This window comes from Pongo pygmaeus, chromosome X, assembly GCF_028885625.2.
Source record: "Pongo pygmaeus isolate AG05252 chromosome X, NHGRI_mPonPyg2-v2.0_pri, whole genome shotgun sequence".
NCBI lineage: Eukaryota > Metazoa > Chordata > Mammalia > Primates > Hominidae > Pongo > Pongo pygmaeus.
Window position 1 is genome coordinate 38,226,752 of NC_072396.2, and position 17,752 is coordinate 38,244,503.

The following is a 17,752-nucleotide window of genomic DNA, read 5'->3' on the forward strand; positions in this document are numbered from 1 at the left end:
TGAGTCCTTCAGTGGCTTACCATTACTACTGAGCAAGATTTGCAAGGCCCTTTATGGACCACCTGCCTCTTTCTCTAGACTCAAACTTCATCTTTACCCTCCAGGTTCTGTCCAGCATAATCTCCCACATGCAGTGTGGAGACTGCATGGAAAGTTCTCTTTCCACCTTTGTCCATGTTCCTTTTGCCTAGAATGCCCTACTTCCCCCAACCCCTTTATCTATCTGTAATAATTATACCCAGATTTCAAGACTCAGCTCAAACATCATTAATCTGCTGAAAAATGTTCCGTGCTTTTGGAAAAAGGGTTGTTGAATCCTCTCTGGAGAAAGATTCACAAGTTTCAGGTTTTCTCCCAAAGCAAAACTGGGTAACATGCTGTCATCCTGCGTATACTTCTATTGGAGCCCTTATTACACTGTAATTAGTGGCTTACCTGCCTAACTGCCTGAGCAGGCTTTGTACACCTTCAGGATGGGAACTTTCTCTCATTTATCTTCATGATTCCTAGACCTTCACCACAGAGCTTGCACATAATTAGGGAACCCAAATGAATGAATGAATAGCTAATAAACAACTTCAATGAGTTTTCTCAAAGAAATTTTATGTCTGTTTAAGTTTCCCCAAAATCAAATGCTGAGACAAGGATTTGGGTGTAAAAGGTTTATTTGAAAGGTAATTTCAGAAAGTGTTGATAGAGGTGTGGAGAAATGAGACAAGAAAGAGAAAGAAGCTAATTGAGTGTGTAATAATGAGCAACTGTGGACAACTGAGGCTCAGTTCTCCTAGGGAATCTTAGAGACTTCATAGAACACATCTCAGAATTGTTTCACCCAAGGGGTGAGGAAGCTGGGGTATTTATCTACCAACTCTCTGCTTTATTGATTGGCTGCTCCTAGAGGTATTAATTCCCTAGCAATTCTGTCCTGCCCCTTTGGGCAGGGCATACTCCTGTGGCCAGAGGAAACCTCAGGCAAAATGATAGATGCTTGAGATATGAAGCGGGAGCAAAGATTCATCTGAATGGTGAGTGTAGATGAGGTGATGAGCTAGGGCACTGACAGTGTCTGCTATAGTCCCCTAATCTATTCCATTCATTTTTCCGGTTTTATTTTTTGAGACAAGGTCTCGCTGTGTCACCCAGGCTGGAGTGCAATGGTGTGATCATAGCTCACTGCAACCTCGACCTCCTGAGCTCAGGTGATCCTCCTGCCTCAGCCTTCCAAGTAGCTAGGACTACAGGCATGCTTCAGTATGCCTGGTCAAATTTTTATCTTTAATTTTTTTTTATAGAGACAGGGTCTTGTTATGTTGCCCAGGCTGGCCTTGAATTCCTGGCTTAAGTGATCCTACCACCTCAGTCTCCCAATATTTTTCAGGTTTTCTTTACAGAAATTAACATTCTGGGTTTTTACATATATAGCTTAAACTAGATTTCTATCTAGTACATAAATATTTTCCTGAAAAGCAAGCTTTTTTCCACAACAATTTCGAATCCAGCAAAATAAAGGTATTTTCAAATTTCATGATCAAATTTTAAGAGCAATAGAAATTTTGACTGAATACAAACTGTAAAGCTGTTTCCGGGGAGTCAAGAGTTCTGAGTATGGCAAAGTAAAAGGTCCCTGAATGCAAAAAGAAAGCTTTAAAATTATAGAGTTGAGTTTAAAGAGCAAGCCCTCAGAATATATTGACCCTAGTACTGCCCACTAATCGGGATTCTACTAACTGGGAATGAGTGAAAACTCCTAGAGGGACTGGACTTTTACCTTTGTTAAGCTAACTTCTTTTCCAAAGGCAGGTTCAGGCCTTTGCTAGTTCAATACCCATTGCTAGTTCAGAATTCTCAAGACTTTGCTCAGATGACACTGTCTGTATGGAACCTTCAGCATCCCCTCCACCCCTAGGCCAAGTTAAGCTCTCCTCCATTCCTTCTATTAGTCCTTGTAGTAGTCATGGTTCTCTAGACAAACAGAATATGATTTCTTATATAACTAAATGATTTATTGTAAGGAATTGGCTCACATGATTATGGAGGCTGAGAAAGCCAGATCCAGGAAAACCAATAATGTAAGTTCCAGTTTGAGTCCGAATCTGAAGGCAGGAGAAGGCCAATGTCCCAGTTCAAAGACAGTCAGGCAGGACAAACTAATTATTTCTTACTCAGACTCTTTATTCTATTCAGGCCTTCAGTGAATTGGATGAGTTCCACCCACATTGGAGAGAGCAATGTGTTTCACTCAGTGAACAGGTTCAAATGTTATTTTTATCCAGAAACACCCTCACAGACACACCCAGAAGTGACGTTTAACCAAATATCTGGACACTCCATGGCCAAGTCAAGTTGACACACACAATTAACCATCATACTCCTGGTACACATCACTCATAGAACACTTATCACATCATGTTCTAATTACTTCTTTACAAATCTGGCTGTCTCATTGGACTGGATGGAGAGGTCTTCAAGTGTATCGACCAAATCATGTTTATCTGTATAACCAGGGTTAGACAGTGCCTAATATGCAAGTGCTAAATGTAAAGGATTAAGTAAATGAATATCAATAACTAGTGTTAACATTACAAAAGAGAGATTTAGTCTGTTTTGTGCAGTGATCTATCCTCTGTACCTAGAACAGTATCTTGTACAGAGTAGATGCTTAATACTTGTGTGTTGAATGAATAAAAAAATAAATGTTTAGGATACCTAGACCAAATTATTTTCAAGCATTTTAGGAGCATTTTCATGAAAGCTACTGATATTTAAATTACAAAATTTTAACTCTTCTCTAAAACAGAGACTGGTCAGCAAATTTTTTCTGTAAAGGGCTAGAAACAGTAAATATTTTCAGCTTTCTGGGCCATATGGTCTCTGTCACAAATACAACACTGCCGTTGTAGCCAGAAAGCAGCAATAGAAAATATGCAAATGAATGAGTATGGCTATTCTTTAATAAAACTTTATTTAGAAAAACTGGCAGTGAGCCATATTTGGCCTGCAGGCTACAGTTTGCTAGAAGCCTAGTTCTTAGGCAACTTAGTTATCACATTGCTATATGAGCTTTCAAGTAACATTGGCTTTATTGTTTTTTATCCTGTTGATCTTTTCACTAAATCAAACTAGCTATCCTCCCAATTGTGTGAATTTTATGCCTTGTTTGTTAATACAGGGGCAGCTCATGGCTTGTCGTCTATTCTTCAGATGCTTCTTTCTTACCATGAGCATCTCAAGCCCTCAGATCGGGAATTGGTATGGCAGAGCGTGGACTTTCTCATGGAACAGGAACAAAACTGCAACTGGCCACCTGAGCTCGGCGAGACCATCGAGAGAGAGAATGAGCTGGTGCACTGGTGCCATGGCGCTCCAGGTCTCACACACTCTGTTATCTAAAAATATTGCGTTTCATCTAGGTTAGCCACAGGGTGGTTCCTTTTCTGAGAAGTGAGGATAGCTAATCTTATGTCATTACTATGTGAGATAAAAGGGTCAAGATGAGATTTTTCAAAGCCAAATGTCCTGATCAGTAAACAACTTCTGAAAATGGTCCTCTACATTTTAAAATATACAATCTATATCTATTTGTTTATAAAGTTAAACTAACATTGTCCAATAGAAGTATAATATGAGCCACATATGTAATTTACATTTTTAGTAACCTCATTAAAAAAGTAAAATCAGGTAAATTAATTTTAATAATATATATTATAGTTCCCAATGTACCCCCAATATTATCATCTCCATGTATATCCAATTTAAAAATTGAGATATTTCACATTTTAAAAAGTATTCAGTCCTTGAAATCCAGCATATACTTTATACTTATGTCAAATGTCAATTTAGACTAGCCACATTTCAAGTGCTCAGTAGCTACATTGGATTGTGCAGATCTGGAGCCTGGCAATTCAAAATGTGGCCCCTGGAACCAGCAGTATGAGCAACTGAGAGCTTGATAGAAATCCAGAATCTCAGGCCCCACCCTAGACCCACTGAATCAAAATCTACATTTTAACAGTATCCTTAGGCAAATCGTATGCACTTTAAAGGTTGGGATGCACTGTTCTACAACTTCTTCAAATGAGAATTTCCATCAGTACCAAACAAAATGTCTAGAAACATGAATAGCCATCCCCAGTAAACTCTGTGGAATTGAGGCTAGAAATTTAGCAAACCCTATCTTTTCCCCACTTTAAAAAAATTCCATCACACTGCTAATTAAGCCTTCACAGAAGGGGTAATTTGAAAAAAAAAGTTAAATTCAAATAAATTAATATTGGTTAGATGGCCAGGGGAGAGATTTAAAATACCAAAATAATACAAAATTCTTAGATTCTGAGTCGATTTAATTTTCAAGGCCATGCTTCAATCCCACAAGCACAGTTTTAAAATATGTTTGATTTCTCTTTACTTTTTTACCTGAGTTTCATTACCTTTTCCTTCCATTAATTGCTGGTCTTTAATCCAACTATAATTACATTTTGGGGGGTACAGTTTGAGTTGATGAATAATAATCCTTGAAAGTATAGTCTTGAGTTGATGAATAATGTAAGTCACAGTGTATTGGTCATATTTTTTCTGCCTGCTACATTTACCTATGGAAGGAAATTCAGAATGTGTGCTTGTACCAGTATCCATGCATTGTGTGTTATGTCCAGGCTAACTTCTGCCAATTATGATTTGAGCCCATTTCTTTTTAATTTGACCTTTTTGGGGGAAAAAAAAGACAAGTTATTTACCATGCTGGAAATGATATTCCTTCTTGTTAGGCTCAATTCTTCCATTTCTCATTTGTTTTAATTATTCTCAGTGATGGTCTCTGGATATCCTCCAAGCATACCAGCAAGGATCCTTGAATTTTGGAGACATCCCAATTTAAACACAGACTATCTTAAAAGGATTCAATGTGCTAGTAAAAGTCCTGAAAAAAGTGGGAAGATAATCTACTAAAATGAATGACTGGGTCAGTTAATTGATGTGGGTGTCTTGCAGGGCAATTATTCCATCCTTTCTGTATACTAAATACCATCTGTCTTTGTAAATCATTTACTGTAACAGTGCAGCATAGGATTCATCACTTTGGAGACTATATCCTCCTTTATCATTCATATTCAGTATCTAGAGAAGATTAAACATAAGTTTTTAAAAAAAATCATTCAGTCCACATATTCACTGGACTACCAAAAATAAACCACTTCAAAAATGAATAAAAAACTAAGTGGGGCCCATTATTTCTACCAACCCCTATCCCCACCTCAAGGGTATTGGTCTTTCTTTGAAGAGATGCTCTAAAAAGAGCATCAAGATTGATTATAAGTCTAATCAGTGCAGTCCAAAGACCACCAAGATTTTGCAGAAGTTGGCAACAGTAAACTCTCCAAAAATTCTATGCAGGAAACGAACTATAAAATAATTTTCATTTATTTAAGGAAAACATTTTTGAGAGTAGATTTATGAACAGTGCAGATGGTTTGAGGCAGCAGACTAATTCTGTGATTAAAAACCTGCCAGAAATAATCCACAACATGGAGCTTCATTAATGATACCTTATCTGTTCCTATAATTGTTTCCTATTGATGCTTCTTCAACCCACCTCCACAGGTGACAAGCCTAGTTATCATTTATGCAGTGTAGAAATAGTTCTTTACTCTAAGTTAATAACTCCAGCTTCTAATTTCAGCTCCAACACTAACCAGTTTACTGACCTTAAGAAAGGGTGACTTTGTTTATTTTGTGCCTTTGTCTCTTTATCTGTGAAATGAGCACTTTGAGACTCAGTAGTGGAACTCAATCTTTTTATCACCACAGACCCCCTTTTATACTTTGGTCCCTTGCCATTCCTGAGGGCTGTTCCTCAAGAGCTTTGTGAACAAGACATTTTTAAATACCTTGTGTGGCATATAGCTTTTTTCTCAATAAGTGCAGTAAAGTATTACAGGAAGATTAATGTGATCCCTTCATAACCTTGACAATTCTGAAATACAGGACCAAAGTCATTTACAAAATCATTAAAACAAATGCTGTGGCTAAAAGAAACTCTCAACTGCATTAGGTTACATCATTGCTGTGGTAACACTGACAATGCATTTCCTTGACTCTGCATGAAGTACAGGTGTGGGTATTTTTTTAAAAAACTCATTTCATAAAGGCTCTTGGGTAGGTGACTTTGAATAAAGAACAACAAGGCTTTTGCAGTGCAGATATCATTGGTCATTAAGCTCTGTAGTGCACACTGTACAATGCATGCCTCAGTGAAATTACACAACCCAGAATGGACCTGAGTGGTGATTCTCCAGTGTGTTGAAGCTATACGTGCCAAGTCTGGCTGTCACAAGGTCCTATTAGATCCCGTATTTTCAAAAGTTTAGTCTCTCAAAACATATTTATTAAGTAATAATTAATTCATTTTCCCAGTTGCATTTGGCAAAGTCATACATCATTGCTGACTCAGGCTTCTTATCAATGCACAATAATTAGTGTTCCTATGATGAAATGATGTGGTTCCTGGTTCCTATCAAAAGCAAAGAAACCCACCATTCTTTTTTTTTTTTTTTTTTTTAATTAAGCAGCCTTATTGTGGCTTCCATTATGCTGGGTTAGGAGCCAACAGGTTTACTAAATTTTACTTTAGAAGTTTTGCAAGGTCACTTCCATGTAACATTCTGTGATCCAGGATGCAGGAAGAGGCTCTTTCACCCTGGCCAGAACCACAGGATCAATACCTTTTAAGTGGTCTGGGGCTCATAGCCTGGTATAGCAATTAGACCATCTCACCCTTCTTCCTTCTACATCTCTCATCTATACCCCAGTATCAGCCTGTGCTGGGTTGAGAAATGGGGCACTTTATGGTCAACAGACATGTATGAGGTTCTTGGTATTTGCCAGACACCATGCCACACACTAGTGGAACAAGAGTGAACAAGATACAGTTTCTGCTCTTGAGTAGTTTGCATTGTATTAGGGGAGGCAGCCATGGAAATAGATAATTTTAACTGGGTTCTGTGTAAGTGCTAAAGTTTGGATAGGATCAGTGAAATCTCAGAGGGGTTCCTCATGCTGCCTCCAGGTCCGGGGAAGGCTTCCTGGAGGTTGTGATGCCTCAGGTAAGTTAGCCAGATCAAGAAAGGTACAAAGCTTGTTCCAAGAAAAGTGAACCACATTGGTAGTAAGAAGCATGGAAGCACTGTAGGTGGTTTGGTTCTACTGAAGTGAAAAGTTTCAAGAAGGGAATGGAGGAGAAGAGGTGGGAAAATAGAAAAGGAGCTCAGTCACAAAGGGCTTTCTGTGTCACGCTAAGGCATCTGGGTAACAGGGAGTCATTTAGTAGTTTAAGCAGGGGAATGTCATGGTCAGATTACGGTCCTAGAAAAGTCATTCACTCTGCCACACAATGAATTTAAGGCGTGGCAGACCTGGGGACAGGAGGCTAAAGCAATCATCTAGGAAGGACACCTAGAGCCTGAGGGAGGCCAGCAAGAGCAGGGCCTTCCCACCCACCTTCCTTTGATTGGCTGTAATGCCCTCCTTCTTCACCAAGCTCTTTGCTCAGGGTCTAGAATTAGAGCTTGGTATCAAGAGGAACCTGTAAGGGAGCAGGGAAGCAGAATAGGCCAAAGAGGAGCATGTCTTACCTGGAGACTAGCTTCACCCTGAGTCTGAGGAGAAGCTAAGAAACACAGATGACATCAAGAAGCTGGGTCTCTCTTGAGACAAGGAAGCCATATTTTGTATCCCTGTGTCATCCCTGTGAGGGGTGGCTGCATAGCATAGCCTCTCATTTGTCTGAGGGCGAATCTCTCAAGAAGATGCAGCAGTGAGCTTTGTTAGTTGCCAACTTTCACAGGAACTGGGAAATGAGGCACTTGCTGGTAAGGTAAAGCTGATCCATGCAGGTCATCAACAGCATCCAGTACACCTTGCTAATTCCTTATCAACCCCCAATAATCAGGTTAGATGGTGTCATCCCTCTAGTAGTCATTTCCTTCTACCAAGTGTGTGCTAGGGGCCCTCCTGTGTGCTTCCATGAGACTTCTGTTTCCCCTCACATAGTCTAATTAATACTTCCAGTATCTCAAAATAATAAGAGCTATTTATGACAAACCCACAGCCAATATCATACTGAATGGGCAAAAACTGGAAGCATTCCCTTTGAAAACTGGCACAAGACAGGGATGCCCTCTCTCACCACTTCTATTCAACATAGTGTTGGAAGTTCTGGCCAGGGCAATTAGGCAAGAGAAGGAAATCAAGGGTATTCAATTAGGAAAAGAGGAAGTCAAATTGTCCCTGTTTGCCGATGACATGATAGTATATCTAGAAAACCCCATTGTCTCAGCCCAAAATCTCCTTAAGCTGATAAGCAACTTCAGCAAAGTCTCAGGATACAAAATCAATGTACAAAAATCACAGGCATTCTTATACATCAATAACAGACAAACAGAGAGCCAAATCATGAGTGAACTCCCATTCACAATTGCTTCAAAGAGAATAAAATACCTAGGAATCCAACTTACTAGGGATGTGAAGGACCTCTTCAAGGAGAACTACAAACCACTGCTCAAGGAAATAAAAGAGGATACAAACAAATGGAAGAACATTCCATGCTCATGGGTAGGAAGAATCAATATCATGAAAATGGCCATCCTTCCCAAGGTAATTTACAGATTCAATGCCATCTCCATCAAGTTACCAATGACTTTCTTCACAGAATTGGAAAAAACTACTTTAAAGTTCACATGGAACCAAAAAAGAGCCCGCATCGCCAAGTCAATCCTAAGCCAAAAGAACAAAGCTGGAGGCATCACACTACCTGACTTCAAACTATACTACAAGGCTACAGTAACCAAAACAGCATGGTACTGGTACCAAAACAGAGATATAGATCAATGGAACAGAACAGAGCCGTCAGAAATAATGCCACATATCTACAACTATCTGATCTTTGACAAACCTGAGAAAAACAAGAAATGGGGAAAGGATTCCCTATTTAATAAATGGTGCTGGGAAAACTGGCTAGCCATATGCAGAAAGCTGAAACTGGATCCCTTCCTTACACCTTATACAAAAATCAATTCAAGATGGATTAAAGACTTAAATGTTAGACCTAAAACCATACAAACCCTAGAAGAAAACCTAGGCATTACCATTCAGGACATAGGCATGGGCAAGGACTTCATGTCTAAAACACCAAAAGCAATGGCAACAAAAGCCAAAATTGACAAATGAGATCTAATTAAACTAAAGAGCTTCTGCACAGCAAAGGAAACTACCATCAGAGTGAACAGGCAACCTACAAAATGGGAGAAAATTTTCGCAACCTACTCATCTGACAAAGGGCTAATATCCAGAATCTACAATGAACTCCAACAAATTTACAAGACAAAAACAAACAACCCCATCAAAAAGTGGGCAAAGGACATGAACAGACACTTCTCAAAAGAAGACATTTATGCAGCCAAAAAACACATGAAAAAATGCTCACCATCACTGGCCATCAGAGAAATGCAAATCAAAACCACAATGAGATACCATCTCACACCAGTTAGAATGGCAATCATTCAAAAGTCAGGAAACAACAGGTGCTGGAGAGGATGTGGAGAAATAGGAACACTTTTACACTGTTGGTGGGACTGTAAACTAGTTCAACCCTTCTGGAAGTCAGTGTGGCGATTCCTCAGGGATCTAGAACTAGAAATTCCATTTGACCCAGCCATCCCATGACTGGGTATATACCCAAAGGACTATAAATCATGCTGCTATAAAGACACATGCACACGTATGTTTATTGCAGCATTATTCACAATAGCAAAGACTTGGACCCAACCCAAATGTCCAACAATGATAGACTGGATTAAGAAAATGTGGCACATATACACCATGGAATACTATGCAGCCATAAAAAATGATGAGTTCATGTCCTTTGTAGGGACATGGATGAAATTGGAAATCATCATTCTCAGTAAACTATTGCAAGAACAAAAAACCAAACACCGCATATTCTCACTCATAGGTGGGAATTGAACAATGAGAACACATGGACACAGGAAGGGGAACATCACACTTTGGGGACTGTTGTGGGGTGGGGGGAGGGGGGAGGGATAGCATTGGGAGATATACCTAATGCTAGATGACGAGTTGGTGGGTGCAGCGCACCAGCATGGCACATGTATACATATGTAACTTACCTGCACGTTGCACACATGTACCATAGAGCCTAAAGTATAATAATAATAATAATAATAATAATAATAATAAAGAAAAAAAACAAACAAACATAAAAAGAGAAAAAAAAAAAGAAAAAGAAGAGGTTTAAATGGCCTCATGCAAAGGCATAAGAATGACACAAAGGACTTCGGGGACTTGGGGGGAAGAGTGGGAGGGGACAAGGGATAAAATACAACAAATATGGTGCAGTGTACACTGCTCAGGTGGTGGGTGTGCCAGGTTCTCACAAATCTCCACTAAAGAACTTTCTTATGTAACCAAATACCACCTGTACCCCAATAACTTATGGAAAAATAAAATTAAAAAAAGAAAAAAAAAATACTTCCAGTTAAGCTGAAAAACACCATGAAGATAGATGCTTTTTAAAAGCTTAGCACCTACTACTGTGCCTGGCATATAGTAGATGCCCAATTAATATAGAAACACCAAGTTCTGCGAAATGTCTCTTTCATTGGCTTTCTATTTTTTTAGAGAAGCTTTTTTGTTTCTTTTTTTTTATGGAGGTGAAATTTACATAATATACAATTAACCACTTTATTATTTTTTATTTTCTCAACTTTTATTTTGATTCAGAGGGTACATGTGCTGGTTTGTTACATGGGTAAATTGCATGTCACTGGGGTTTGGCGTACAAAGGATTTTGTCATGCAGGTAGTAGTGAGCATAGTACCGAATAGGTAGTTTTTCAACCCTTACCCTCTTCCTACCCTCCCTCCTCAAGTAGGCCCTGGTGTCTATTGTTCCTATATTTGTGTCCATGTGTTCTCATCATTTAGCTCCCACTTATAAGTGAGAACATGTGGTGCTTGGTTTTCTGTTCCTGCATTCGTTTCCTAAGGATAATGGCCTGCAGCGCCATCCATGTTCCTGGACATGATCTCTTTTTTATGGCTGCATAGTATTCCATGGTGTATATGTACCACATTTTATTTATCCAGTCCACCATTGATGGGCATCTAGGTTGACTCCATGTGTTTGCTACTGTGAATAGTGCTGTGATGAACATACAGGTCACTGGCTTCATTTTTGTCTTTCTGCTAACATAACCAGCTCACAGCTACCCTGTTACCCTTCTTTAGGTCTCTCCTGGCACCACTAAAATTGGAACATTTTGTCCATAATAATCACATTGTCATACAAAAAATAAAAACCAACCAATCCACAGCAAAAACACTTCCATTGATTCCCTGATGACCACAGAGTACAGTCCAAGCTATCTAATTAGATTTGTAAAACCATCCATAATCAGAACCCAGTCTAGCCTTCTTCCCCACTGGTCTGTTGGTTAGAACATTGCCCCACTAGCCTTCATGTGGCTTCTTCCTGCCTCCATGTCTTTGCCCTTGCTAATCTTAGTGCTAGATAGAATGCCCTCCCTGCTTCATCTTGGGCCTGGAAGTTTCTATGTATCCTTCAAAGTTCTGAAAAAGTGCTCCTTCCATTTAAGGCCTCATCTAACTATCTCCGTAGGGAACTTCCACCTTTCTGATTCTACTAGTATTATTGAGAGAACCATTTATTTTATGTTCCAGCAGCATCATGAACTATATGTCCTATTATGTATCAGTCATATGCATATATTCTTATCTCCCTTTTTAGAGAGTGCCTTCCTGAAGGGTAGGAGTCACGTTTAGCATTTATTTAATATCACCCAGGGCTGGAACTGACTATATAATTTGGGAGGCCCATAGCAAAATGAAAATGCAAGTTATTTTTAGAAAAATTATTAAGAATTTCAAGGTGGTAATAGCAGAGCATTAAACTCAACATGGGACCCTTTTAAGGAGTATGGGCTGTAGGCCTGCACAGGTGGCATGCCCATGATTCCAGCCTTGCCTAGGGCTGTGCGTACAGTACATAATCAATGACTACTCTCAAATGAATGGATGCAATGAATGAATGAATGTATGATTAAATAAGTTCAATTCTTTTAATATGATCCTTTAGTTTGTGCAAGATACTTTGTTCCTAAAACTGAGGTAGGAGAATGCTGTAGGTAAACATTGTCAGTAGTTGACTGGAAAGCATTGACTGAGCAAAGAGCTTGTTGCTATGTAAGTATTAACCACAGGGTATATTAAAGGATACACTTAAAAAGAGTATGAAATCATGACTCTTATACAAATATAAAAATATACTGAGCTCATTATTTAATGAGGGAACCAGAAAGATGTTACAACTGTTTCAAAGGGAAATCCAAAGAGTAGACATATTTATATAGGCCATTAGGAATGCTGAAATAAATTTGCTTAATAGAGGCAAAACTGGCTTCTTCCACAGAGGCAGAGGGAAGTCAACCTCTACCAGACAGAATGTGAGTTTCTAGGGACAAAAAATATTTACATTACTATCAGTTTTCTACAAGACAATTTCTATCTCTACAGAGTTGTAAAATAGCCTAGTCAAAGCAATGAAAGGCAATGATAACCCTGATTGATGACGTAGTCAAGATACCAGCTATATTTCAGTCTTTCACACTTTTTATATAGGAGAAAGGTAGGCTATGCAGGAGAGAATGTGATCTTGTGATACCAACCTCCTCACTGAATATGAACACCCAGAACTTGGGGAAAATCATTACTATTAATAGCTGTTGCTTCTCTTGTTTCTCTTGTAATTGATACTACTTTTGTTGAAGAGCTTTGAAGGAACAGTTCTTTCCTTGGAACAATCAGGGTGGGAAGGACTCACTTCAAAGCTAAAGTAGAAGTCTTGGCAAGGTCCTTGTGGAGCATTGTTTTTCTTCGAAAAACTCCCAGTTTTGCTCTTAAGAAAACGTGTATAGTTATAAGTACTTAAACATTACAAATTTTAAACTACAAATTCATTACAATACAAATATTTAGCCATTTCAAATAACCAAATATACATAATGCTTACTAGAGTATGCGTCATTAAATATTAACCCGTTGGTAAATTAAATTTTAGATTTTATCAATCTATGTACGTCAATAAAAATGTTGCTCTTTCTCCTGGGGCCAACCCCACAATACAATTAAAACAAATTAAAATCTCACTGGGAAAATAAGATTCTCTTATAGAACATTCTAGCACCTTCCTACTCAAAGTGTGATCTTTAGAAGGATGCTTGTTAGAAATGCAGTATCTCAGGCCCCACGTCAGAACTACAATATTAGAAACTGTGTTTTACCAGTACTCAGGTGATTCATGAGCTTTTTATAGTTCTAGAAGTTCTGCTCCAAAGTATTAAATCCTGAAAGTCACCTCTAATATCTTTGATGTTTTCACAGGAATTGCCTATCTGTTTGCCAAAGCTTATCTGGTTTCCAAGAAACCGCAGTACCTGGACACGTGTATTCGGTGTGGGGAACTCACATGGCAGAAAGGCCTGCTAAAGAAGGGGCCTGGGATTTGCCATGGAGTAGCCGGCAGTGCCTATGTCTTCCTGCTGCTGTACCGGCTCACGGGAAACTCTAAATACATCTACCGAGCTCAAAGGTCAGCTGTTCTTTATGGGTCTTTTTTTTTTTCCAAAATTTTAATCTAATTATTTTTCTGAATTAGTAGTATAGTCACATGGTTTGAAAAGCGTAAAAATAAATACATCAACTGTGCCTTGTAGCCATGCAGTTGACTTCCCTAGAGACAGTTTCTTGGTTATCTTCCTAAAGATATTCTGTGTACATAGTGTATAAGTAAATGTCTTAATCCATTTGAGTTGTTACAAAGGAATACTTGAGGGTGGGTAATTTATCAAGAAAAAGTTTCCTCTGGCTCATGATTCTGCAGGCTCTACAAGAAGCATCACTAGCATCTGCTTTTGGTGAAAGCTTCAGGAAGCTTCTACTCATGGCAGAAGGGGAAGGAAAACAGACATCACATGGGGAGAGAAGAAGGGAGAGAGGAGGAAAGTGCCAGGCTCTTTTTAAAGTCATCTCTTGGGAGCAAATAGAGTGAGAGCTCACTGATTACCAGAGGATGGCCTCAATCTGTTCATGAGCAATCTGCCTCTATGACCCAACCATCTCCCACTAGGTCCCACCTCCAATACTGGGGATCAAATTTCAACATGAGATTTGAAGGGTCAAATATCTAAACTATAATACATATATATGTGTGTGTGTGTGTGTGTATTAGGGGGATATTTAGGTTATTTCCAATATTGTGTACTACAAATAATGCTATGATGACTAATCTTGTGCATATATCATTTTGCACATGTATAGGTATATCTGAAAGATAAATTTCTAGAAATGAAATTGCTGGACTATATATACATATCTCCTAGTTATATATATAAATATGTATATCCTAGTTATATGTATAAATATATATATCCTAGTTTTATATATATATATCCTAGTTATATATATAAATATATATATATCCTAGTTATATATAAAAATATATATATTTGTAATTTTGACAATATAAAATTTTCCTCTATAGTTCATTCCCTGTAAACTTGATAAAGATGGAACATCTGCTGTATACCAGACAACGTTGCTTTTAATAGATATTACCTCTGACTGGTAAGCTGGGTAAACTGGACCAGGAGGACCATAAATGAACTATAAATAATCTGATAGAAAGCACAAGTAGGGGCTTCCCTGAATGCAGAGTGGCATGAAAGTGGCATTCATTTTGAAAGGACTTAGAAGCTGTCCATAACCATGAATGGTTACAAAAGATATTGTTTTCCTTTGTGGCACTTAGGTCTTCTAAGCCAGAGTGTTCTCTCATACCCACCCATGTAGTCTGGTTCCCATGAATCTGAGCTGTCACTTGGCAGAGGTGGGAGGGGGTGCTAGAGTAGCCCCTGTACCGTTGTGAAGATTCCCACTGGAAGTGTACAACTGATGATTATCAAATTGATTGTGTGACATTTAACAAATCACTTATTAAAATGAGCTAAGTGACTGTTAAGTGATCTTTAACAAGGTCACACAACCTTTAACAAGTCACTTAGCTCATTTTAACAAGTGATTCTCAATTTCTTCATTCATAAAATATGGAAAATAGTGCCTACCTCATAGGGATGTTTGGCAGTTTAAACAAGTTAATGTATGAAAAATCATTTAGAAATAATGCTTGGCATATAGTAACTGCAATGTAAATGTTCACTGTTATTAGTATAAATTTGAGTTTTATAATTCCAGGCTTTATGTGTAAATGTACATGTACATGTATATTTTAATGAGCTCCTACTGCTATATATGTATAATAGTTCTACACATACTGTTTGTAGCTTATAATTTTATTTATTTATTTATTATTTATTTATTTGAGACAGGGTCTCACTCTGTCACCCAGGCTGGAGTGCAGTGGTGTGATTTATGGCTCACTGTAGCCTGCAACTCGTGGGCACAGCTCAGCCTCCTGAGTAGCTAGGGCCACAGCTTCATGCCACCATATGTGGCTGATATGGTTTGGATCTGTGTCCCTACCAAATCTCATGTCGAATTGTAATCCCCAGTGTTGGAGGTGGGGCCAGGTAGGAGGTGATTGGATCCTGGGGACAGAGTTCTCATGAATGGTTTGGCACCATCCCCTCTTGTACTGTATAGTGATAGAGTTCTCAAGAGATCTGGTTGTTTAAAAGTGCATAGCACTTCCCCCTCCCCTCTTGCTCCTGCTCTGGCCATGTAAGATGTGTCTGCTTCTCCTTCACTTCCTACCATGATTGGAAGCTCCCTGAGGCCTCCCCAGAAGCAGAAGCTGCTATGATTCCTGTACAGCCTGCAGAACTATGAGCCAATTAAACCTCTTTTCTTTGTGAATTACCCAGTCTCAGGTATTTCTTTATAGCAGTGCAAGAATGGACTAAAACAACAACTATTAATTTTTTTTATGTAGAAACAGGATCTTGCTATGTTGCCCAGGCTGGCCTTGAACACCTGGCTTCAAGCTATCCTCCTGCCTTGGCCTTCCAAAGTGCTGGGATTACAGGTGTGAGCCCACCACCTCCCTGCTATGTTTGCAGTTTATAATTTTAAATGAACAATTTTTAAGGGACATTCTTTATTTCATTTTGTATGACCCTATTGCATTTTTTAAAATGGCTATATAGTTATTCACTATGCATGTATGATAATTAACCAATCCTTAAATAATGGACACTTGACACTTGTGTAATCTTTACTAACACAAACAAAATTTCCCCAAATATCCAATACATACATTTCTGTGCACTTGTGAAAGCACTTGTCAGAAATTTTAGAATTGAAGTCATTAGGTCCATAGGTATTTCTTGGTTTATAAATAGCCTGTCTTTATCCTTTGCCCATTTTTTTCCTGTTGTGATGCTTCTATTCAGAATTGTAACTCTTTGTCAATGTATGCTGTAAATACTTTCCTGCTTTGCCATTTCTCTTTTAATTTTGTTTGTAGCCTTTGTCATACCAAAGTTTTAAGTATTTTTCTTGTCAAAATTTTCAATCTTTTCTTTAAAATTTCTAGATTTTATGTTATGCTTAAAAAGACCCTTCCCACTTCAGGATTGGAAAACTATTAATTTACATGGGCTTGTAATAATTTTATGATTTTATTTTAACATTAAAATTTTTGATTCTGCTAGAAATTACTTTTTAAATGGTCTCAGATAGGTATCTATTTTTGTTTATTAAAAAAATTCTAATAGCATCTGTTGACCAGTTACCCCCATGATTTGAAATTCCATTTTTTATACACTGAATTTATATAAATATATGAGTTCCATACTTTCCCCATATTCCACCTATCATTCTCTTATTTATTCTTTTAATTGTATTTTAGAGTCAATTTGTCATATTTAAAAAAAAGCTCACAGAAATTTGATTGGAATTTCATTGAATTTACAGATTACTTAATGAGAATCAACATCTTTAGAATATTGAATTTTTCCATCCAGAAACATGGTATACCTTTCCATTTATTTAAGTTTAAACAAATGTCATTGGTAAAGTTTTGATCTTATGAAGAACATCTTGTATGTTTTTTGTTAATTTTATTCCTGGGTATTTTATGTTTCTAGGTTTATAGTGAGTGGACTCTTTTCCTTCATTATATTTTCATATCATTTATTACTGGTATTTATGGAAGCTTTTAAAACATACACATCACTGAAGTTTATCAATTCTAATATGTAATTTTTCATATAAGTATAGATTGTATAAGTATTTTACTTTTCACAAATATCATAATAATATAGCTGCCCTAATGAACTCCATTACTGTTTTTATTAGTTTTTTATTGATTCTATTGGATTTTCTAAATAGATACACACATATCTGCAAACAACTATGATTCTGTTACTTCCTTTCTCATGTGCACGGTATTTTTTTTCCACTACATGGTTCTTCTCTATAACAACGCAACCCTATAACAATGTTCAATAATAACAGGGATAGTAAACACCCTTGCTTTTATGCTGATTTTACTAGGAATGCTCCTATGTTTTACCATGGTCTTTTATATTCACTTCTTATAATGTTTATCATTATAAACATTAGATTATAAGTGTTAGATTATAACACTTCTCTGTTCAGTGTAATCCAATGGCTTCCCATATGATTCAGAGTAAAAGCCAGTGTCC

The 17,752-nt window shown here is 37.8% G+C and overlaps 1 protein-coding gene across 1 annotated transcript in view; it reads left to right on the plus strand.

The window, feature by feature from the left end:
• Positions 1-17,752, plus strand: part of LANCL3 (LanC like family member 3) — a 103,329-nt gene that overhangs the window by 79,621 nt on the left and 5,956 nt on the right. Inside the window, exons 3-4 of the mRNA XM_054472774.2 lie at positions 3,170-3,367; positions 13,470-13,677. Coding sequence (XP_054328749.1) covers positions 3,170-3,367; positions 13,470-13,677 — 406 coding nt within the window. The remainder of the gene's footprint in view (positions 1-3,169; positions 3,368-13,469; positions 13,678-17,752) is intronic.